The following is a 24,761-nucleotide window of genomic DNA, read 5'->3' as shown; positions in this document are numbered from 1 at the left end:
TTTTCAAGTAAGTAGCTAAATTAGTAGCTGAGCTGTAAATAATAGTAAAACCCCTCTAAAACCAATCTTACTGTTAAAGTGAAGGCGTATTTTAAAATTTTAGTGATTTTCCACTGTCTCTTCTTTGCTGCTAACTTGTGAAAGAGGGAACAAGAAGTTCACATCTTCATTCATGTACAGACTTTGGTAAAAAGCTTAATCCTTCAGTGGTAAATGTTAAATGCTTCTTTTGAGTTTCCCAGCACCTTTAAGTCCTTCCATCAGCTTCTTGAATTGCACCCACAGCACCTTCTCCAAGCACAGAAAATCAAGGCAAAAGATTTAATATCTATAAAAACTATTGAACAGGGACATTTTTTGTGAAACATTTGAAGATCCATGGCACTGGACAGACCTATTATAAAATCTCTCCAAGTCACCCTCTGAAAGCACAGCACGCTCTAAAAGTATCGCAGAAGGCTCTGGTTGCTCACCTATCCTCACCTACAACCAAGCAGTAAGCTAGAAGAGAAGGAGAATCCAGGTGCATTAGCAATCCTCAGAAATCTCTGTGCTCCTGGCTTGGTACCCCTAATGATTTAGATACTGCATATCAACACTGATTGCAAAATCCGTACTGTGGATCAAAGCTCCTTAAGAGCTTCATGCCCATCCTTGCACAGAAGGGTAATTGTCAGTGCTCTGAGCTTCTGTCCTGGAAGTCTAAATTAAGAACAAGCCTCTGGGCTGCTGCTAGGCCTGCAGTAACTTCTGAGGCTTTGTCCTCCCTCTGTAACTGGCTGACCTGAGCTGCCCCCAGAATACAAATCCACTGTACCATGCTGTCAAAACAAATTACTAAATATCAGGCAGCACCACAGAGGAGACAGAAGCCAGGATCTTAGCGAAAGTAAAAGGTTGCTCTCCCATGCTTGCTGAGGAATTAAGGCAGACTAAGTGCTTTGGTGGGAGGGAAACATTCCCCCTTCCCCAAATGCTGCCCTGAGACTTGATCCAGAAAGTAATCAGGTCTCCCATGAGGAGAGGGAGTGAGATACAATGAAGCTCTGCTAGAGCATCATCCATGTATCTAAGAAGTGCACCCAACACACTGCAGCGCATGCAGGTTTTGGGGGAGTGAGAGGGCAGAATTTTCTGTTTGCATCAGTCATGGTGGAGGCTGGGTGCAGGCACAAACCAGGGAGGGAATTTGTGCAGGGAGTGAGCACGTGATACCCCATTTCACCTGTGATATCATCTGAAGCATGTGGGCAATGCCAGGTGCTTAATGAATGTGGGGCTGCAGGAGCAGGTCACCCACAGTCTCCATCCGCATCAGTAATGGCACTGGGAGCCACCCTGGGCTTTGGGGACACTTTTTTTGGCTTTCCCTGTGCCACCTGCTGCCACTGCCCAGACCGTGGAGGCAGCAGATGTGGGCAAGGCCCTGGCAGCTCCGTTGTCTCTAGGGTACCTGCTCCCAGGCACCACCATAGTTATGTACCTGCTTCTGCTTACTGCTCTGTGGAAGAGCTGTGTGTGCTACTGGGGTGATTTGGTCCGGTGGTTAAACTGACTCTTTATAAGCACTGTGCCTAGATGCCTTTGGGAGAGGTGGGCGAGGAGATGGGACAGGGCACTGAGACTGCTGTTTGAATAATAAAAGAATAGCTCCTGGTTAAATCTGGGCTGATATTCCCTAGGGAGCTAATACTGCCTTCAGTTACTGACATGATTTCTTTTTTGCTCTTCACCTGTGAGTATCTCCCTCACCTCCCACATACTACTTGCACCATCAATTCCTTACAGCCTGCTCTACTGCTTTCTTATTAGGGGTGCGTGCTGGATCTGAATCCATTAGTGCTTAATGAGCTAGATATTTAAAGCTTACCATTTAGGTTATACCCCTACCTTCTTCTAAATGAATGCGCTTCAAATATTTGCAAATCAAAAGTAAGCTCATTTAAAATGCCACTAAGTTAAGCTAAGCTGATTCTACTTGCTTGAACTAATATCTCCGTATAGTTCATCAGAATTAACCAAAACATGTGGACGTGGATGTTTCAGTAGAGAGACAGACAGAATAATAAGGAAACCTCATTTCCATTTGTAAAAGTCCTAATTATCCTGACATTTAAGAGGGTACCAGTTTTCCAATAAAAATACAAATGAGGAAATTTCTTTAATCAGAGCACAATATGCAAGGCCTTCTCAGAACAGTCCAAACTAATGCAGGCTTGAATGTTAAATGCCTATAAATACTGGAAGAACAGTTTGTGAAGAGTCCTGAGGCTTTACCAGAGCTGATGCTCTGAAAGGCTGTGATTTCCCCATAACCCACTTAGTAGCTCTTGAACTCGGTGCCTGTTCCAAAAGTTGGCAGAGAGACAGAGGTCTCAAAGACCTTATGTTTTGACATATTTCTTGAAAACTGACGGGGCAATAAGGGAAGAAGCCAGCAGTACTGAGGAGGAGGAGTAGAGGGCATGAAATACAAATCTGTAGGGAACAAAGCTGTATTAGTCCTGCTGCTTGTAAAATATGTTGGTTTTCATTTACAATAAACTATGCAAGCTGATACCAAAATCTGTCAGAAATCCATGTTTTGTTATTTTGTTAACAGTGATTTGCAATTTACTGTATGCTTTGTCATTATTTTGAGGAGACTTGGTTGTTTTGTTTGATTTAGAAGTGAGCTCGCTTACTTACCTGTGCACTTTGGAGATACAATTAAAGCACTGTTCTTTGGTCCATTGCACCAGTTCTATGCCATGATTTTATTGAAGACTCTATAATACATGTTAAAAAGACAAGCTGGATATATTTGAAACTGGCATGCCAAAGAAAATGTGGGGAGAACAGAGAGCTTTTTTCCTTGGAGGGGGAATGCCTGCCATTTTTGTGTAATGAAACAATTTGTAAACATTCATAAGGCAGCCTCCATGCTGCAAATTGACTTTGAACTCTTGCTCAATAGACTAGAGGCTGATGATAAATCATGGTAAACCATGGAAATTACCTAATCTATGTGGGGGGGGTGGGGGGTTGGGACTGATAGCTGCACATCTTCTAGGGCAGATTATAACCTCCTAACCAGGTTATAAACCCCCTTCCCCTTTTATGCAGCCGAGAACAGTAGTCTCTTTCTTGTAAATGAGGTCTCCTACACTGGAGACTGCTGGCTGAGAGTCTGGCTGAGAATTAAGAACACAGGGGGAAAGACAAAAGAGTGAAGCCTGTTTAATTAGGATGAAACATATCATCCCCCCCTCCCCCGCCCCCCCCCAAATCCTCCAATCCCAGTTTAGCAGAGCATAGGGATTATTAGCACTGAAAGGTCTGACTTGCTGACTTGGGTAAACGCAATGCTTGGCAGATGAAGTCATGCATAATTAATTGTTCTTTGTTGCATTCTTTCCAATGTAATGACTTGTAGCATTCACGCTTATAGTAATTGATGTTTTCTGTGTGCAGGAGCTTCAGGACAGCCAATTAAGGCAGTGGAGATGGTAGCTGTGCAGCATCTCTAGCATCTGCGTGTTACCAACATATGGGCTATAACTTTTTTTTTCTTTTTTTTTACTTGTTTCTAGTGCCTAAAACAGTACATGCAGCTGGCAATTCAAGAAGGTTGTGGTTCTCCTATCACGTGTCCAGACATGGTATGCTTGAACCATGGGACCCTACAAGAAGCAGAGGTATCAACACTTTTTTCTTTCTCTTTTTTTTAACATAACCCCCCCAAACTTCTTTATCTACATAATAAATATGATCATACACTTTTTCCTCCCTTTGATTACCTTTAATGAGCTTTTGGCAAGAAGCCTGACTGACAAGAGGAACTAGAAACAAACAGATGTTTTTCAAGAGTTTTGCTCCTTTTTCCCTCCCTCTGTGCCTTGAGGAAAGGCTGACTTGGCATCCGGACAACCTCTGAATTACCCATGCAGGTGACTTAACCAGAATACCCTGTATCCCAGAATTGCTGAGCCTCCACTAGTACTGTCAGTTAAATCAGATTTGATTTGACTGCAAACACTGAAATTTTTGCACCTTTCTTAACTCAAGAGCAAGAACTCAAACTGATGGTACACAAGGCCAGAATTTCTTCGTGCAAGTTTATATTGGGCTGCAACAACCAATTTGCAGCCTAATATAAACATGCAAGACTCTGTATAGTTATATGGAAAGAAAGGTGTCTGCACAACACTGATGGAGGTAGGTCTTAAGAGATATGAGAAGTGTCTTCATTCCCAAGGCAGGGATGGGAGAGGTTGAGAACTTAGAAGCTAAATGAGGTTTAGGCAGAGCTGTTTGCACGTCTGGCATGTGCACAATCTCCCAGAGTAACTGGAAGGTTCAGTTTGCAAGCTGGAGGTGGAGAAACTGGAGGGGAAACGTGCTCCTCAGACCTTCTTGCACCGCTTGGGACAATGGGGCTCAAGGGGGCTGTAGATGGCCCCTACCAGGCTGCCTGATGGTCTCCCAGCAATGCTCAAGCAGCCTCCTGCCTGACTTGGGGCTGGTGTAAAGTTTCTGAATTGGGCTTAGCGCCAAACCCATGACATGGGGAGGAGCTGTTGGCCATGTGGCTGGAACCCTCATACGTGCCAGCTGTTCTGTGCATCTAGAAGGCCATGGAAAATTGCGGGCAAATCTGATGTTGCCCTGTGGCTATTCTTGGTTGCTTGCTTTGGGAGCCAGGTAGACCCTGCTGGGCCTGGGAACACAAGCAGGAAAAAAAACAAACCAGGAAAAAAAGGTGGCTAAGGGATTTTGGCTGGTTTTGTGCATTCTCTCTGCATTTGTTTGCAGGGACAAAATCAAGGAGAATCAGATCTCCATCCCTGAACTGAAGAAAAGCAGCTTATCTTCTGGGTTCCCTTGAGCCCTATGTATACAGATGACAACTGTGGTAGAAGTATATAATCCTATTCAAATGCAATCAGTGGCAATGCAATTCCCAATACCAAAAATGCCTTTTTCTCCAGAAAAATTCAGGATCTCCTCTCCAGCATGCATTTGAAACGCTGTGGTTAGCTGAATCAAGGCCTGGGAGTCGGAGCTATGTTTGTTATGGCGTGCAGGCATATGGTGGAGCTTTTCTTTGGCTGAATCCAGCTATTGTGGAAAGTAGCCGGCTGTTTCCCTTCCTCCTTTCTTTTGCATAGATAGAGAGAGGGCGTAGCAATGTCCCTCCCAACCATCACACCAGATTGGAGGCTACTAGCCTTTATTGAAAAGGCGTTTTTTAAAGAAAATGAACAAATAGTAGCAAGAATTCTGCTCTGTTAAGCTAGGGTTATGATGCTATAGGAATTATAGAGACGTATTTCCCCTTAGTAAAGCAGGAGGACACTCCAGGGCATGTATTAATGGACCATTAGCTTAATCCTTGGCCGCTTTTTGGGCGGAAGGCAGAATGACTAAACAGCCCAAATGTGCATTAGTGTCCCGTGGATGAATGAATGTTCTGACGCTCCCTTTTGGCGATGCGCTTGAAACACAGACCTTCTGCTTGAAAAGCAAACAGGCCCCAACCTGGTTAAAATGAACTGCGTATGTATTTTACCAAATACCTATTTCTTTCAGGAAGAAAACCCCCCAAAACCCCAAGAACAATAGAAAGAATAGATTGTCTCTGTTAATAGTCTGAGACATTAGTATGTAAACTACAGATTGTATATGAGCACTCCATATTCTTTTTTCTTCTCTATAAAGGCTGTTCCATGTGAAAATGTGGCCTTTAAAAGCTGTTATTTAAAAAACAGAACCTTATTCAGATGGTAGAGAATGTGCTTGAATATGGCTATTGTTTGGCATGGAAGTACTACTTAGAATTACAGTTTATTCATTACATACTCTGAAACTCCTGGTGTAAAAGTGTGAGCCTTCCCACCTCTGGAGGGTCTGGATGTTTGACCTCTGGCTTCTGGCAGGAAAAGCTTCCTCACCAGGACAGTGCCATGAGGAATGACATGTTGCCTGTACTGGGAGAAAAAAAAAATTGGTCTTTTTTTCTCCCCTGTGTTAGCATCAGGGTTTTGAAAAAGTGTATTTTTCATGTCATGTCCATTCCAGACTCTGCTGTGACTGACGTTTACCAGGTACCATTACAGTTTGGAGAAAAAATAGCAGTTCAAACTGTGTTTGTCACGGACATGGTGTTAAATTGGTTCCTATACTTTGGGCTAAATTGTGTCTAATTACGTTAGCTAATGCAGTTGTTTTGTTTGCCTTTTAAATGCCTTTTGCCCTAGCCTGCACAAGGGAGATAAAGTGAACTTAGGCATAATTTGAAGTGAAGGAAAGCCTTTCCATTTACTTCAGTGCATTTTGGGTTGAGCTCTCTTCAATAAGGAAACTGAAAAATTAATAACAAAGCTTATAAGCAATTTATAACACATTATAGCTATGATAGTTCCTCTTTCCCTTTCTCAAGGTCCTTATTCAAGGTGTGTAACATTTCTTCAATGCTTTCCAGTGACCTATTTGTCTTCATTGTGAATTAAGTCTGTTTCATGTTCTTGGTAAAATCCTTCAGTTTATCTTGTTTGGTACTATGAGAGCCTTTTCAGAGCTCTTGCCTTGATCCTGAGACACATGCTTCTTGTGTTGCTTTTGAGGGACGGAGGGGGGCAAAAACTCTGGTTAACATTTTAAACAGGGAATAGAATTTCTTCTTGTATGTCTCATGAAGAAATGAGCAAGTGTGAATAGTAGGAACGTGTCTCTGTAAAACAGTTAAATATTTCATCAGTGTTTGGGGAGTAAACTGCTTATTCATAGAGTATAGGAGATGTTGGGAGTGAAGACTACTTTTGGTGAGCTAGAACATTGTGTCTCAGTGGACCTCAGAAGAAGATGTTCCAGGTTTTTATTCTTAAAAAACTTTAAATGAAAAGTCATTTGAACTCGAAAATTGTACTTTTCAGTGCTTTGAAAATATGTTTTCTAAAACCCCTGTGTTTGGTTGTTTTTTATTTTTACTTTAACAAAATCTAGTTGAAACTGGTACATTCTCCAGCAGTTTTTTTTGTTTTGACAAATAGTGCATTCAAATGGAAGAAATTGTTCCACTGGAGTGCTTGAAATCAAGTGCAATCCTAGGTCATATCTTGACCTGTTACATCAAGATAGCAGCTGCTTCCAGTATAGCTGGTTTTAAGTAGAAATAAATGGGTGTTGGTGGTGGGAAGGCAATGGTTTTGGCTACAGACTCTGTTTCAAATAGCTGGTTACACAGAAAAAGGGAAAGTTTAAAAGCAATCTCGTTAAACAAGATGTTTGTCCTTTCAAGCTCTAATAGTACAATAAACAAAGATGATTTGGATTCGTTCCTGGAAGCAGAAGGTAGAAGGAACATCTTATGTTAATGCAGTTCTTTTTAACCGTGCAGACTTCTTCTGTCTAGAATATTCGTGTCTCTCTTGGGAATTTGCTCCATTGATTTAATTGGACCAGTTAATATCCCTAATCTAAATAAGGGGTAATTTATTATGGTTTGAAATGGTTTTACTTGGTGCAAATCCAATCACCAGTGTAAGCTATGAATCAGGGTATGTCTCAACTGCGTACAGGGATTTCTAATGCAGCACTCACTTGGATAATGTCTAGGGGATTGTGCTTTGCTGTTTCTGATTCCTGTATTGTTTCGAAGCTTGTAATGTTGATGCCAATGATCCATTTATACATAAACTGATTTGGATTAAAACCGTGCAGCAGGCAGTAAAGGAGATACTGATTTGGGCTCTCCTTTTGCCTCTTAAGTTTGAGAAGGAGAATTACCCCTTTGCATGCAGTGCAGATTCTGCTTATTGTCCCTCTGTCTGTGTAAATCCATGATCTACACCAGTGCTAACCTTCCAGAGGGTTGTCAGCGCTTTGTAAAGTGGTGCTGAAATGGGACTGTGACCCAGATCTTAGAATTCTTAATTGAGTTATATTCCATACATAGCTGAACACAAATCCCATTGGGAGTCAGTTTAAAATACCAGTTTTATTTTTAATTTGAAAATTGGTTTACATTGTGCTAGGGGCGATTGAAAGGGTAAAATGAGGAGGAAGGTGAGAAAATGTTGCAGGCCAACCTATCTTTTTCAGGGTCAAAATTAAAATTTTTGTTGTTCTTATTTACTTGTTTTTAAATAAATAAATCCAAGTGGAGCAAACGAGAGCATCTTAATTTTGTTTTTATTTGTCACTAAATAAGAGAAGAGCTCCTTAATGGAGAAAATGAATAATTTAATATTTCATGATGACTCTAGTGAGCATGGTAGCTGATGAAGAAAGGTGTGGGTGTAATTTCTAACAATAAAAAGATTGAACCCTCATACCCCTTTGAAAAGCAAACCACAGCCCAAGTTAAAATTATTTTGCATTCCTTGCAAAACTAGACAGTGCCTCTGTGAGTGGGACTTTCACAGAGGTGGGCAATGCAACCCTTTGCAAGTAGCAGTTGTTGCTGCCAGTGCAGGATCTGCCCTTGCTGCGAAAGCAAGAAAGAGAGAAGCACTTGTCCTGGTGAACTTTCCTCCCTCAGCACTATCGAGGTTTGATTCATATGGGCGTGAAAGGAAGTAAGATCTATTCAGTTTTCTTGATTGCCTCCTTGCATCTCCCTTGAAAGCCTGAGAATAGGTGGAGTAGTGATTTTCCCTTTCCATTGTGGTAGCCAGTGTTTAAAAACAGGGGAGTTGTTCTTCTTTGGCTCCTGGTTACTGCACTGCTGGGGTTACAAGGAACAGTCTGCCCCTGTGTAAACTGAACCCAATTATTTCATACCTTTTCATTTTCCTTCCTTTGCTCTTTTGTCTCGTGTAGTAATAGCACCCTGGTTATCATACCACGTTGGGCAACCTTTTTGGAAACTTGGCAAGGGTCCAGCTGGAGCCTTTTGTGGTAGTGAGCCTTCAAAATTTTGCTTTTTTTCCCTGGATATTTTTACTTCAGGTGAAAGCTGCTGTTCTTAGCCAGAGCTCTTATGTATTCTTGTGCTCTATGACAAGAGTATTTTAACTGCAGGCATGGCTTACAGGGTATAGAAAACCAGAAAACTTATTTCAACTCCCAACAATCTGGTAGGTCTCAAATCAACATCTTTTCAGGAGAGGAGAGTCCTTGCCTCTCATTTTCTTCATAGGTTTTTATTGTAACCTTAACCCAGTATTAAAAAAAAAAAAGTCCAAAAACTTGTCCTGTAGCATTTCTTGCTGCATTGAATAATTTCATAGCCTAGAATAAGAAACATCTACTTTCTGACATGCTCGTGGTCTTTCTCTTTTGGCCCTTTGCCATCCTCTGTCCAGCCCAGGAGTGTGTGCGGCTGTGCAGGAGAGGAGCTGTTTGGGATGGACTCCCGGGTGGGGCTGGAGAAGTTATATGAAGATGAACATTTAGACTCTGATGCCAAGTAGGAGGAGATAAACACCTAATCCCCTTACCGTGCTTACAGCTGTCCTTCTCGATCAAGTGTAAATGCGATTAAAAGTTCACTGAGGAAAGGATTTGCTGTTTTTTGGGGGGACCTGATACTCACATTTCATTTTTTTTTCAATTGAGTTTGCTTGTACAGCTTTGATGTGGCACTGAATTCAGCCAGCTTCTGCATTCCTTTCCTCATGCCTAAAGGTACTAAATCTGTGAGGGGCTTCAGCTCAGCACCTCCATGTGGGTACTCTCAGGAGCTGGTGGTTCAAAGCCTGCAGGGGTCATGACAGGCTGTGTGTGTTGGTGCCTGGAGCTGCATGCGGAGAATGGGGAGCTGAGCTGTGAAGAGGCTGTGTAGGAGGAAGAGTGAGGCTGGGTGAAACCGGTGGGGAAGGCTGGCATGGTAAGATCAGGTTTTCAATAGGAGAAAGGGAAGCTTTCAGCACTGACCCTGCTTCCTATAGAAATCTGCAATAAAACTCCTAACTCTGCTCCCACTGTAATCAAAAAGGCCGATTTTTAATACATGGGAAATTCTGGGCTCAATAGAACTGCTCTTGAAAAACTGTTTGTTAAAAGCAAGAGCAAGCACAGAAAGACCCCAGACAACTAAACAATTCACTCAAGTGGCTCTTACAGCATTGAGACTTGCTGTTTTAATTTAGTCGTAATGAAGGGAAAATTTAAAGTAGTTGCCAATGCTCACCCAGCTAGAGAAAAGCAGATGACTCTTCGTGTTTTCCAAACTCTATTTAGATTTGAAGCTGCCCTGGGGAGGAGTGGGAAATACTGAAGTGATGTGTCTTGTGGGTTTTATATAGCTTTGTTGGTTGGCTTCATTCTTTGCTGAAGCTGCTGAACTTCACTCTTTTTTCCCCATTTGATTAAGTTATTTGTTTTCCAAGAGTGTTTCAGCTGGCTTCTGATGAACAGGTGACGAGTTTCCCAGGAAGCTCTCTGTGTCTTACAGTCATATTAATGTAATATTGATTAGCCATGCAAATACTTTCATATTAAAAATAGTTTACACCCTGAATTCAGAAACTGAATGAGGACAGTACTTTGACCCAGGGCTGACTTACTAGACTAAGAATATGCTTTGTTAAGATTTGTTGGTGTTTCCCATTTTTATATTAATTAAATATCCATTAAATCCTTTGTTTTCTTTGGCTATAAATCTTTTAAGCATTTTTGAACTCTTGACATCAGTTGGATTATTTTTTGCATGACATTGGCTTAGATCAAATAAATGATCCAAACATCTGCTTCAAAACGCAATTTTAATTCCAATTGATTTGAGATTCTTTTCTTTTTTCCATCTATGAAAGCAAATGTATTCACAGCATCATAGTGAATACATTTTTCTGTCTTTGTATTTCTTCTCACGAGTGCCGTGTCACGCAACCCAGAAGGAGAGCAAGGGCCTGTGTCCACTTCACTGAGGGCAAAATTTTGCCTTTTATAGTAATCTGAAGGACTGTGGTAGGATACTGGATGTGAGGGTTGAGAGCCCTTTGCTTTGAAGCTGGTGGTTCTACATTGTCTCGCAGTGCTTCAAATGATCAGGTCTTGTATTAGTCTAGGTTTATTTTTAGTAAAAGAGAAAGACATTTTCAGTGCTGGTACAATATTACGAATGGATCAAATAAAGAGAATGATCTCAGATTCTGAGTCCAACAAACATGTGGCTCCTCAAGTGTTTGTGAAGTTTCTTTGGAACCCTTCCTTACCCTGTATGTAGGTTTGCTTATTAGTTTTAAACAGGGTACTTGGTTTTCTTACGTAGACTCTTAATTGGAGATTAGAGCATTTAGCCTTTTAAGCTGCTAGTTTAATTATGGTAATGTGTAAAATGTATCAGCAAAGCCTGTATGTCTATGCCAACTACATGTGTTAACTTCAGTCCAGTTCCCAGTGTGCTGGTGCATGTCTAAGGCAAATTCCAACAGCAATGGCATTAACTGTCTCAGCCCAAAAACCATGAAGTGAATAAAAAATGGAAACCAGACTAGCTTTTAAGTTCCTGAGAGCTAAGTGACCCCTGCCATTAACACTGGGAGATATGACTGAGGAACCATTCATTTGAGCTGTATTCTTGTGCACGAACAACATGCTGCAGTCTCCAAGGCTGGCAAGCTGTCACCCTTCGTTACATTAAACCAACATGAAATAAAACTGAGAAGCCTGAAGTAAATACAGAATCCACAGAGAAGGCTTTCCTATGCATGGTAAGAAAGACATGGGCTGAACTACTGGGCTGTGTGGCTGAAATAGAAGTCAAGAACTACTCTACATTTTGGAGAAGGAAGTCAAGGTATGGAGGAACATGGTGGTGAAAGCAAGCAGGAAAAGAAGGTGAATTTGAGAGCCAGTTCAGGAGAGCAGGCATGTAGACCAGGGTGCTTATTAATTTTTTTCAAGTCTATGTTTCTAATGCTTTTTCTGTGTGTTTGTTTCTCATTTCAGATTGCCTGTTTGGTGCCTGTTGACCAGTTTCAGTTATACAAGAGGCTGAAGTTTGAACGAGGTACGAACCTTTCAGTTTCTATTACCTTCCTTTTTAAAGTGTCAGTGGAGGCAGTAGTATGACATACTGCAAAGACAAAGCCTGTTGGGTGAGTTAAGGAAGAGACGGAGAAGATGTCTTTGTTTTGAAAAAGTTTAAGAGCCATCACTAGGTCTGACTGTGCTCCATGGACAAATTTGAAATTATTTCAGTGGGGCAGAATCAACAGAGTGGCACCTTACTGAAATACCACGCTTTTACTCAAGCTTGTGGGCAGCACTCTCAGACTGCGTGCCTTGAGGTGGTGGTTGTACTGGTAGAACTAGACAAGGTGCTAGAGGCTGGTGCAGGGCGCACACGGTCCTTTCAGACATCCATATGGATCTTCAGAACTTCTGTGGGGGTACAGACCTTGCAGTGTGATGGGGATTTTTGCAAACATCCCTGCAAGAGAGCTTTTCTTATGTAGAAGCCTTATGTGTGTTCATCTAGTGTATTTTAATTTTTCCTGAGGGATAATTGGACCCCTCATTACTGAGTAAGGGCTATTAGTAAAGAAGTTTGAAACTGAAAGTCTTACTGGGGCGAAGCTTTCCTATGCCAGAGGTCGGCCTTCTGCTTCAGGCTGCTGAAGAAGAAACTTGGTAGTCAAAAGGATGAGGTCCCACACTGGTTTTAAAGACTGACACCAACTTGAAACTCTCAGCTGGAAGTTGTAGCGTTTTTCAAAGAACTCACTCCGTGGTAGCTTGCAGGGTAGTGTATCTGGGACTGATCTGCCCTGACTCCACGTGTTTTCAAACTTTCCTTGACTCTATTTGTGTTCTTGCTTTGCATGCATGCTTAGATGCAGATGGATTGGGAATGTGTATGAAAATGCAGAGGTTCATAAAAGTTAGGCACAGTAATGCACTTGAAAAGATGGTCAGATAGAAGAATATATGGGTTTTTACAATATCTCATCTGGCATGAGTCATGGTGAATGACCATGAAGTACGAAAACTGCTAAATGAGTATACCCAAGTGTGCCCCAGAATTCATGGGCAGATGCAGTCTGTAGCTATGGTTTGCAGGCAGTCAGGTCAAAAAAGAAAAAAAATCCCAAACCCTGCTTTCATTTTTTGTTTCTCTTTCCTAGTTTACCACCTTCTCGTTTACCCTTAATTCCTTAGGAAGTCCCTCCAATTCATAAGCCAAACAGTGGCTTGTCTACAGCCCTAGACAGTGGAAATCAGAGCTTGTTAAATCACCATATTAAAAGGTTAAGAAAGAGAGACATTCTTGCAATACATTAATCTGTTTTATATAAAACCTTTTTTTAACTGAACACTGTGAAACTAATGATTTCCTGGTATCTCCTCCTCTATAACTAGCCAAAGCTGAACTCATGATCTTTTGTCCAACTCCCTGTTACATTTTTTACTGCATCCCACCCACAGAAGTCTGAAACTTGTCTATTTTTTAAATCCTCCTTCCCTTTTCTTTCTTGCCTAAGTCTGACAAATCCTCCTCCACCTCCACTACCTCTCTTCATGATGTTTCTAAGATCTGTCCTTTCTCCTTTATGATGAGTAAAACTGGCATCCAAGCAGCAGGCTTAAACCCTAGCCTTTTTGCCTTGCCTATTGGCCCCAGCAATAAATCCAGCTTACTGATGCCTGGGAACAACGTTTCCTGCTAACTCAAGCTCTGACCTGGACACCAGCACTAATCCCAACCCCGGCCAAGACCTTTTGCCTATACTGGGTTTAGCACTGCCCCAAGGCTGACCTTTTTGGACTCATCAGCTGGACCTGGCTTATTAGCTTCTGCTGGCCTGAAGCTCTGTTCTCAGACCTGACCCCAGCCTGGCAATGCCTGCCTGCCTGTCCCGACCAGCGCCGACACTGGCCTGACGGTCTTTTTCTGAAACTAGCAATAAACCTTCCTGATGGCACCTGCTGGGGACAAATTCTGACCCAGAATCTGCCCAGGGTCTCCCGGCAGCTGAGACCTGATGTGTGCCATGTGTCTGTGTCAGCCATAGTGCAACCTAGCCCTTTTCAAACCTAGCGCTATGCAAAGCCCAGGCCACTACTGCCCAACTCTGCCCTCTCCCACAGGCTCTCACCAACCACAAACACTGTGTGCCTCACGATCCATTCTCACACCAGCCCTAAGCCAAACTCAGCTGTGGCTCCTTGACCTAGCAGCAAAAGCAGTTCATCGATCTTTGTGTTGAACCATGGGCCTTTTCCTTAAAAACACGTGAACTCCAGTCAGGATGCAGCCTGCTGGGCAGGGCTGATATCGGCCAGAAGCTGAGCCAAGTACACCTTCTGAGGGCCATGAACTCATTTGATTTACTTAATGACAGAGAACATCTTGAAGAACCGAAATACAGCATAATAGTAGCATTGCTCTTATCAGCCTTTCAGGGTTCATTTAAAAATGAAGAAAGCCTTTATATGTGAAATATTTTGAGCTCCCTTTTTTTCTTAGTTTTCATTTTTTTTCTTCAGACCAGGCACTGGGGAAGAGCTAACTTGGGCTCGCTAGGGTTTTTTGTTGCTGGGAAGAAGGAGTCAGCATGGTAAGGGGAATAAATAGAGAGCAATGAGTTTTCCAGACCTTACTGTACCATCTTCTTTTCTGTGCTTGCAAATGCAATAGGCCAAATTCTGATTCTTAAAATAGGCAGGTACTAAGGTGTCCTTCATGACTTTTGCTCTGATCAACAGAGCCCTTTATTCAAACCCTTCAGCTTCCTATAGACACTTCTTCTCTCAGCTTTATTCTGTTGAGATATGGGCTCTTTGCTTCAGCACCCCTTTTGCTTTACTAGAAATGCTAGAAATAAATAACCAGCTTCTTGAGTAAGTCGAAAGACTTGCTCTTGCTCTGTAGTCTTTGCTTACCAGTCTTCAAGTGATTGGTAAAGCCAATGCTTCTCACCCTTCCAGACATTTTCCATCACGAGATGAATTTTGAGGAAAATTTTGAAGGCCTGAAGAAGAACTTATACATCCAAAAGCTATTTTCCCCATCCCCCATCTGTGCTAGCTATTTTAATAAAATAGATTTCCTCTCCATTTCTGTGTTTTTTAAAAAAATGGACAAATAATATTGGGTGAAAAAGTAGTGAGAAGTAGTTGGCATACAATTGTATACCTATAGACACTTGTGTAGTTTAATAAGGAATGCACTGAAAATATTCTATCCTCTTGTGTTTTTTGTGTTCTTAGAATGCAAATGTTTTCAGGCTTAAAACCAAGCTTTCTTACATATCTGTAATTTCTCTGCATCCAGTCGGGACCTAGCCACAGAGCTTCCGTGCAGCATATTTTAATAGAAGAAACAGAAGTTGCTCTGTATCTCTTTAGGATGGGGTTGATGTGGTCATCAGAAGTAATGAAATAGAGGAATAGGATGTGGTTAGGACATATGCATTATATTTCTATTTCTGTGACAATTGTCCAATAGACCGAGTGGTAGATGGTGAGAACCACCATTTTATGCGTGACCGAAAAGTTGTCCATTTTAAAAGGAGGTGTTCCTAATATTCTGCGAAAGGCATAGGCTCATCCTTTCAGTGAGTACCTCTCCTGAGCCAGAAATTCTCCTTTCTTCATGGTGCTGCATTTCCCCCATCTGTTTCCCACATATCACCTGCTAGCTCGTGCGTTTTGTGAAAACTGGCCAGATCCCTGCCTGGTACTGGCACTGTTTGGGACTGCTTTCCTCCTGAGAGTGGAGCAAGTGTGGCTGAACTGGCTGTGGGGAAACAGGGGAAAGGCTCGGGAGAGAAATGGCCCTAACCAAAGATGGAGCAGCTTGTCAGAGCAATATGATAGCCTCTTTCCTTTTTTTGGCTGCTCCTTTTTAGTTTTTTCTGGTTTCACTTGTACTCCATGGTAAACCAAACAGTATGAAACAGCATGGATTGCAAAACACCATCTGTAGGTTCTTTGTAAAATGGAGGAAGTGGGAGAGAAGGGAGTTTCATCTCACGCATTACATCTTGCTGCAACAAATTTGTAAAACTCAGAGAGATTTGCAACCCAACTCCCCTCCTCCCAATGATGTCAAAACCAGACATCCTGTCTTTCATCCAAAAACAGGATAGGAGAATTTAGGTTTTCAACATGGAGTGTGTTAAGCAGCTATCTGCAGGAACTGCACTTTATCTCCTTTTAACTGCTGTTTATCAACAGAAAGCATATAGAAGCTACTGCGTGAAGACTTAAATGCAATAGCCAGTACTAGGCCATGGTCTTACACAGTTCAGAGTTTCTTTTAAGGGACACAGAGGGAAGCTACAGAAATAATGATTTCTTAGTCAGGACACTACTTTTTAAAAGTATATAAAAATGTAAAATGGCTTGTACTGCCCATCCATGTCTCTCTCCTCCCCACAAATGAAGCTGCAAACTATTTTGTTCTGCCTTTCATTTAGTAGAAAACAAAATGTTTGTTTTGCGGGGCAAAGGAAGCATGTGTAAGAGAACAAGAGCAAAGAAGGCAACTAGATTCATGAAGTGGGTGGAGGTAGATTGTACAGGTGTTTTGCTGGCACTGCCTAAATTATGGATGACAGCCTTTGCCACAGATGTAGAAATTCTCCACATCTGTCAGAGTACTCTGACACAGACTTGAAAATTACCTGTAGTCAGAGCACTGTATACCTGTGTGTCCTTCAGCCAGCAGAGGGGATGGTCATCCTTACATGGTTCCTCACTGTAAGTGTCCTGGACAAATGGGAGAGAGGGATGGCTTTAAAGAAACTAGAGGTTTTCAAGGTGAACAGAGAGGTTTGGCATACTGGAAAAGAACCGAGTTTCTAGTGCACATTAGGTTATGAAGTTTGTGGGGTGTCCTTCTCCCCAGGTGTTCCTGTATGTGTATCTAAATGCTTGAGAGCTTGGGGGAAGGTTTTACTTCTTTGAACATATTTCTGGTTGTACAGTTTCTACTTTCTGGATATCTGGACAGTGAACTGATATCACTTGTTTTTCACGCTGACTGGAGCATCTGCTAGATATCCATCCACCAGCCCCCTTCACTGTGGGCTACCAGCAACCTCCTGCAGAGGAGCAGTGCAGGCAGCGGGGCAGCATAGGAGGAGGTGCCTTCAACTGTTTCAGCAAAATTTGCGAGAGAACATATGTCTGGGGCACTTGTGTGGCCTTTTGTTTCAAGTGGGACGATATTTTATCTGCTGGAGGTACAGAAGAACTTTGTAATGGCTTTTGACACCTCACAGTCAGGGATTTCCACCTGTTCCTGAGACATCCCCTCCATCTATTTATTTGCAGTGGTGGTACCAGAGAGCTCCCAGGGAAGGAGGAATTGCAGCTCCTGCAGGCATGACAGCCCTTTTACAAGGAGGCTCTGCAGGGTGGGAGTGTTTGGCTGCACCTCATGGACTTGAGAAGTATAAAGTGCACACACAGTGAGCACCCCTAACAGTGAATGTGTTTCAGCTGGGTTTCTGTTGCAAGCCCAAATTCATCGAATAAAGGTTGGGGAGTGAGAGGAAGAATCAACATTTATCATTCACTGCCATGTGGTGATGTCTGTAACTCAGTGTCTCCCCCCTGAATCTTGCCTTGACTGTTGTTGTAATCTGATACCTTACAAATAGTGATCATATAATAAAGTGAATATTAATTGGAGTTTGTAGATAGAAGGGAGAAAATAAGGCCCGGAATGTGACTTGACGTTAATTTAGTGACAGTCCTTCTGCTATTTACATGAAAGATACAGCATGGATTGGACATGTGAAAGACAGGGAATGACCTAATGTCACAAAAGACACATGCTTCTCAGCGAGCAGCAGTTTCATTCGTCTTTTGTACCTCCCTATAAAGGCAAAGAATATGTCCCACGTTGTGTATTGCCAGTCTTGCGATGCTGTTAGTGCAGCTGCCTTAGCAGAGCGTAACTGCAGTCCTGCCTGAAGAAGAGGAGTAGGCTCAAATGCCCATGGCCGTGGGCATGGAGGGCTTCAGCTTCCCCACCCATACACAGAACTGGATTTTGTGTACCTAGACACATGCCACTGGAATGAGAAGGGGATGGTATAAACAGTTTTATTTCTCTCTCTGTTACATTTCAGAAGTCCACTTGGACCCCCAGAGGACGTGGTGCCCTGCAGCCGACTGCCAAACAGTGTGCTGTATTGCACCAAGCGAGTCGGGAGCACCAGTGCCGGTGGAGTGCCCAGTTTGCCACCTGACGTTCTGCTCCTCTTGCAAGGAGGCATGGCACCCACAGCGCCTGTGCCAGGAAAACCAAACTACTCCAGTACCAACTGAGCAGGGGTAAGAGGGGAACACACGGAGGCCACGTGGTCTTTTGATTCTTTTTGGTACAGGGTGCTAGCTCTGTGCCTCACATCAGTTTCGTGGAACGGCTTCCTTCTAGCTCCTTAGGTGCATCTCTGAGACTGTCCATCTCTCCTGGTGTTTCCTAAATATAATTCCAGTCTAATTATTGTTTTAAATGATACATTTTGGTTTTTAATACTTCATATTATTTGTGTACTTATCAAGTTTGAGTTGCCACTGACACTTCTGAAAGGTGAAGCCCTCCAGGGCTTTGAATCTGCCTGAAGGCTTTGTTTGCATGCTAGAATTATGACTTGTGCCCCTACAAAAAATCCAATACACTAATAGTCCAGGATCCAAACCTTGCTTATACTGTGATTAAGAAACCACCCCTGCTTAATATTTATAGAATCACTGCGTACACGAATCTTAACTCTTACGCAGAGTGTATGTAAAATGTCCCATTTGGTGTGAGAAATCTGATTTATGCTCATTTTGCATAGGTGTAAATGACCTACAGATAAGGTTACATAAGGCATTAATCTACAAAAAGAAAACACTTTTGTGTTTAAATTATATAATATGTGTGGCCATCCATCTTTGTTTTCAGAATCAGATTACATTGTCATGTGTGTTCAAAGTTTTCTATCATTTTTTGCAAGAAATGAAAGACTTACTTAAAATCTAAGCATTCTGCTTGCTAGAGACTTCATTGAATAGGAGTTGCCAAAGAGCCCTCACTATAATTTTTCTTCTCCAGGTTTGATCTTTGGCTTTAGTGGAGTTTAAGGCTATTTTGCTCAGGCAGGGACAGTGCTATAAGTTGCATAATCCAGTCATGTTAAATGAATTGTGCAAGCTGTCTTACGAAGTGCTAACTTTTAATGCTATAGGTGATATGTTTGTGGGGATAGTGAGTGTTGGTGTTATGTAGCACAGAAGACCAAAGGAATGGATTTTCACTTTTACATGATATAAATAATCTTACACCTAATAGTGAGTATACTTCAGTGTATTGTACTGAATATAAGCTTCACGCGTCGAGTGCATTAAGACAACATAAGATGCACTGGAAAATAAGCACAGTACACATTAGGCAGTGGAGTTGAATATCAACAGTAATTAAATTCACATTTCACTTTAATATTTCCCTTGTCTTGTAGATCACTTATTGGAATGGAGACAGAGGCACCAATTAAGCAGTGCCCAGTTTGTCGGATCTATATTGAGCGAAACGAGGGCTGTGCTCAGATGATGTGCAAGAACTGCAAGCACACGTTTTGCTGGTACTGTCTACAGAACTTGGATGTAAGTGCTGCAGAAAAAAACAGCTAGATAAAGGGTAATAGGGTTGGGGTTCATCTGAGGCCCCCTACAAGCTCTCCACCAACTCGTTGATATCCTAGTGTACGTTTTGGCTGAATTCAGCTTCTAACTTCATTTCTTTCTTCTCAGTCATCCAGTGCTTTTATTTATTCTTTTTCTATAATGGATTATAGCCACGTCTGTGGGTCCCATGCTAGTTCTTTGAGGGCAATGGGACAGACTGGTTGCTTTCTGGAGGTCCATTCCAGCACCACCTTTCTCTGATTCCCTCTTCCAGTGCAATAAAAATAGTTTGGTTGAGAGCCAGGAAGTAAGTGTCTTCCACCTGCTCCAACTGCAAGGGTCACAGCCTATCCAAAAAATGGTATGGTACTGGGTGAAGGGGGTTGTTTCACGGGTGGGTGCGTTAAGAGCTGATATGGACTAGGTCTCCTTTACTAGTCCATCTCTAGTGCCATGTTTGCTGAAGAGAATGATTAGTTAGTAGGCTTGAGGATAAAAATGTTGGATTATGAAGTGCAGGTTGCTAGCTATTTCTCAAATGATACCATACAAGTCTCAACTTGTATGGACTTGAAGCTTCCTAGCAGGATTAAGAGTATGGGAAGTAATGTGCTTGTGTATATGACAGCTTCCCTTTTCAGCACAGTCATCAGTAACAACTGTGGGAGTATGTAAAGGACTTTACCAGCACTCGGAATAAAATGTTAGATGCTGCATGGCTTTTCTTTTCTTCTTTTTTGTACTCCACAGTTAGCAAACAATGAGATTTCCTCATTCTTCATCCTTCCTTTTCTCAGCATGCTAAACAGGTTTTGCTGAATGTTATGTCCCATTTCTATGTGTGTGAGCATGCTTTTTCAACATGAGTCTTCCGGCTTGCCTCAGAGTACATAGAGTGCACAATGATTGCTTAACACCGTGCTGAACTGGAAGGCTATCAGATTCTCACGGACTCTGCAGACATGCCCTTACCAAGTTTTCACCAGTTCAAAGGAGAAATAAAAAAGAAACCGTAGCTGTGTGATTCGAATGTAGTTTTTCTAAATGTGCAGGGTTACAGGAGCTCCAGGTGTAGATGAAGGTAATACCTGCAGAGCCAAAGAGTAGGGCTGAGAAATGAAAGAGGAAGCAGTGTCAGTTTACAGCGCAGCTGGCTAGGGGAGGGTAATGCAGGGCATTAGTCACCTTCTGAAGAAAAAATGGATAATTTAATAAGTATTACTAGGAAAAGAGAAAGGAATCAGGGATTTCCTACTTTTTAAATTTTCCTTTTAAGCCTAGGAAGAAAATGACTCTAAAGTGCAGGGACAGCAGGAGAACAGAAAGTAGAAGTACCTCAGGAAGATGATCCCTCAGCTTGCTAGTTTTCAGAAATATCTGTTTACAGGCCCCTTTATAATCACCAAATTACAGACCAGGTACTTGTGCAATAGGTGCAACGCATATGCTGATGCTTTTTAAAAGTGGGGGAGGAAAGACGCTGTACAATAGCTCAGGTTCCAAACACACCACACTTTTTGAAACTGCAAGAAGTTTCTCTAGAGAATTATTTGGAAGACAGGTGAACTTGTCTGCCAGCAGCTGGTCATTTTAAAGAAGTGTCAGGAAAGTTGTATTTCCAGTCCAGCCTTGAACCTCTCCCTGCAGTACTGTAACCTGCTCTTACAGCTTCTCCTTTTGTTTTTCAGAATGATATCTTCTTAAGACATTACGACAGAGGCCCTTGCAGAAACAAGCTGGGCCACTCGCGGGCTTCAGTGATGTGGAACAGAACGCAGGTGTGTTCCTAGTCAGCTGAGCAGAGCTCTCATGCATGCATGAAGCAAGAGATTTTACCCTTCAGTGAAGGACCAAGATGATTATTTTCATGTTTTCATCTATTTTTTTGTGACCTGTTGTCCTGGTTTCAGCTGAGATAGAGTTAATTTTCTTTATAGTGGCTGGTATGGGGAAACCACGACACCTATGCTGTGCTTATGCATGCACACATGCATTTTATTTTCCACATTAGCTAAATACATATTTTCCTCCACCGTGTTTTTCAGGTTGTGGGGATCCTTGTTGGACTAGGTATCATAGCACTGGTGACCTCTCCCTTGCTGCTCGTGGCATCTCCATGCATCATCTGCTGCATTTGCAAATCTTGCCGAAGCAAAAAGAAAAAACACAGCCCACCAACAACCTAAAACTCTGTGTCTGTTTGAGCCTCCATCTGTACAGCATATGTATGTGAGAAAGCACAATGGTTGTATTTTGGTGCCATACCTACCAAATAATACTCCCTTTTTTGTCAGTTCTTGGGATAAGTGCCTATTCTTTACAGGCTACTCTATCACTAACAAGTCCCAGTGTGGGAAAAGTCTAGATAATTGTGCAGTACATATGGTATAGGTTTTTGCTTTCTAAAAGGAAAACAGGACACCATTCAGTAGTTCATACCCTTAAATATGAGCCACCTTTTGAGACTGCTAGAACTTTACCTAATCTTCCATCAGCTGCACGGGACTTGATCCTGCATTATTACTCTGCCTTTGCAGACCCCGTTGTTACTGTCATGCTTTCTGTTGGTTCTCGGTGACGCTCAGATTTCTCAGAAAGTTTGGGGTGTTCTATAAAAGGGGGAGAGGGAAAAGCCTGATGAAGTAGTTCTGCCTGCTAGCTTGTGTTCTGTTAAAGGTAACAAACTGTTAAGAAAATATATTTGACAGTTTCCTGTCAACTGGCTGCCATGGCATTTCTTTCAGCATTTAAATCAATTTGATTTATACTATTGATCTCAGTTACAGAAGTAAAACCAAAAAAACTATTTCTAACTAAGATAGGGCTCTGTTTTGACAGACAGGCTCTGTTTTGGACTACCCTGAGAAAGCTGTTATTTTTTCAGATCAAACATGATGTATCTATCTTGAAATATTAGGAGTATGCATATTTCCCTGCCATTGGGCATGCCTTTTGTCAGTAACATGGGTGTAGCAAACTTGCCATGAAGCTAGTATTTTAAGAAAGGCCATGATACAGTTCCTATTTTGTGCACAGTATTGGGATCTTGGTTGTGCGTATATAGAGTGGCCACATGGGCGTGGATATACTGAGTACATACGCACAATTTATTTTCTAGGCAGTCAGTATATTTTTTCAACAGTTTACGTGGGGTGGCAGCAAGAACCCTGTTAAAAAGTTACTCAGACCAGGCTATGCCAAACCCTTCTTTAAAACCCTATGGACCTGCTGAAGTGCATACTTGAGAAATGCTGTGTAAATGTAAGCTCCATCCATTGGTGGGTATTCTTGTGTCCCGCTCAAGGTTAACAAAGTCTGTTACCGATAATTTTTAGTTACTCTAAATCTGAAAGGCTGTCATTTAATGAACCTTTATTTTAGTTTGGTGCCTCACCACCAAACTGATTCAGACCTTGGTATCAGTTACACCTGTGTAAGTTCACTGAAACCTCACTGAAGAGCTGGAGTTACTCCAGGGTCACTCACGAGTAGCTGAGATCAGACTTTGCTCCCTGGAGTTTATTTCCTTAATGGCTGGTGCTTCTCACAACCCTGGCCACTGGCGGCTTTTGTTCTGGACTCCCGTCTGTGCATTTTATATCTGTGGGAATTGATACAAGTTTGCACTATATAATCCATTGTAATTCCAAACCCCTTTCGGTAAGGGCTGCAAGGTTTAAATGAGATGCTTAGCCTGAGCGTTGTGTTGGGCTCACCCACTGCTGGTCTGCCCTCCTCCGTGCACACAGTGCGAGGCACCCCAAGAGTGCTGCGAAGAGTGTCTTTGCTGTTGCGTTTGGTCGAGCCTCAAGAACTTTGCCTTCTTGTCAGCTGTAAATGTGACCTTTTTTTCATTTAACTTCGCTCTCTGGTTACTGTAACAGAAGTGGTAGATGTTCTTATTTTAAGAAAGTGTAGTCTGTTGAGCAGACTAGCAGGGACAAAAGCCTTAAATGATATTGTCTGGTTTACTTTTTAATTGATTTCTTTTATAAATACTGTCTGACTTTGCTACCAGTCGCGACTGGAGGGCAGGCAGTGCTCGCCAATGTGAAAAGCTATATTTATTCTCCATCCACAGCTTCGAAGGGAAGCAGAAAGGTAGTCAGTACATTCTAAATACAGAGTGCAATGCAGGCAACTGCCATTTATAATAAATAGAGAATGTTTTCTGTATGTGTTTTCTTTAGGAGCGGTAATGGTAGTGCTTGGGGGTACTTGTGACAGATTAAAGTGTCCAGCCCTTGGCTTTGCACTATTTTTCTACCTATGTTTTTATGGCACTACTGTCATTTCCATTTTATTTATGAACTTGCAGTTGAGAGTCTTATTTAACAAAGCCTCAAGGACAAAGATATAGGAGCTGTACAGTCTCTTTAACCATAACCAGCGTTGCAATGTACCAATATCCTTTGCATGTTAAAATTTGTGGGGTTTTCATGTTTTGTGGTCTTACTCATGTCCAATGCACCCTCTGCTAGTCCAGTTTCTTTCCTTGTCCTCTCTCTCTTTCCCTTGGCCTGTTTTTGCTAAAATGCCTAATGGAATGAAGGTGTCTCATGCTTTTTCATTAATACTGCTGTGTTAATGAAACTGCTGAGTTCTTTCCTCTGCTAAAGAAATGCAACTGAAGGCAGTTGTCTTGCCCAGAATACACTAATGGACACAAGGTCACTATTTTTATTGTAATACAAATTTGGCCTTTTCCAGTTCTTTAAATGTCTAAAGTTAATGCAGATCTCTCTGTAGAGTGGGATTTTGTTTAAATGGTTTGAAGAATAATATTTTATAAAAGCATTGCACATGTGCATAGCTGTAAAGTCTGGGAAAACAACACTATTCAGTTTATTTTTAACTCCTCAGTTTGAGTGCAGGGTAACTTCTTTCAGAGGCTAATACCTACAGAGCAGAAGGAAGGTGTGCCTTTTCCACATGCACGTTTTATTGCCAGTGCCAGTTTAGGTGCCTGGTGGGGGTTACCAGAAGTGGTAGAAATTCAGTATGCAGGTGTTAGCACAGCCTGACAGCCAGAATGCCAGTCCAGGCATCTAACGAGCCTGTATGCAGATTGGTAGCAGTGGCCCAGGCTTTAGCTGGGGGTCTCTACATAAAAACTGGATGAGGAGAGCATGAGCTACAGGCGCACCTTCCTTTGGCTGTGTAGATGCAACAAATTGACCAAGAAAGAAGCTCTAGAAATACTTTAGAGC

General features: G+C 42.1%; 1 protein-coding gene across 5 annotated transcripts in view; it reads left to right on the top strand.

Moving 5' to 3' along the window:
- Positions 1–23,721, top strand: part of RNF144B (ring finger protein 144B) — a 93,772-nt gene extending 70,051 nt beyond the window's left edge. For all 5 annotated transcript variants that reach the window (XM_075493764.1, XM_075493760.1, XM_075493763.1 and 2 more), the window contains exons 3-8: positions 3,573–3,677; positions 11,875–11,935; positions 18,012–18,216; positions 19,386–19,530; positions 21,240–21,329; positions 21,597–23,721. In XM_075493764.1, coding sequence (XP_075349879.1) covers positions 3,573–3,677; positions 11,875–11,935; positions 18,012–18,216; positions 19,386–19,530; positions 21,240–21,329; positions 21,597–21,737 — 747 coding nt within the window. In that variant the 3' untranslated portion in view covers positions 21,738–23,721. The remainder of the gene's footprint in view (positions 1–3,572; positions 3,678–11,874; positions 11,936–18,011; positions 18,217–19,385; positions 19,531–21,239; positions 21,330–21,596) is intronic.
- Positions 23,722–24,761: the final 1,040 nt, after the last annotated feature.

The sequence above is a fragment of the Mycteria americana genome, chromosome 2, assembly GCF_035582795.1.
Source record: "Mycteria americana isolate JAX WOST 10 ecotype Jacksonville Zoo and Gardens chromosome 2, USCA_MyAme_1.0, whole genome shotgun sequence".
In the NCBI taxonomy this organism is placed as follows: Eukaryota; Metazoa; Chordata; class Aves; order Ciconiiformes; family Ciconiidae; genus Mycteria; species Mycteria americana.
The sequence above is the reverse complement of the archived record's forward strand: the minus strand, read 5'-3'. Positions and strand labels throughout refer to the sequence as shown.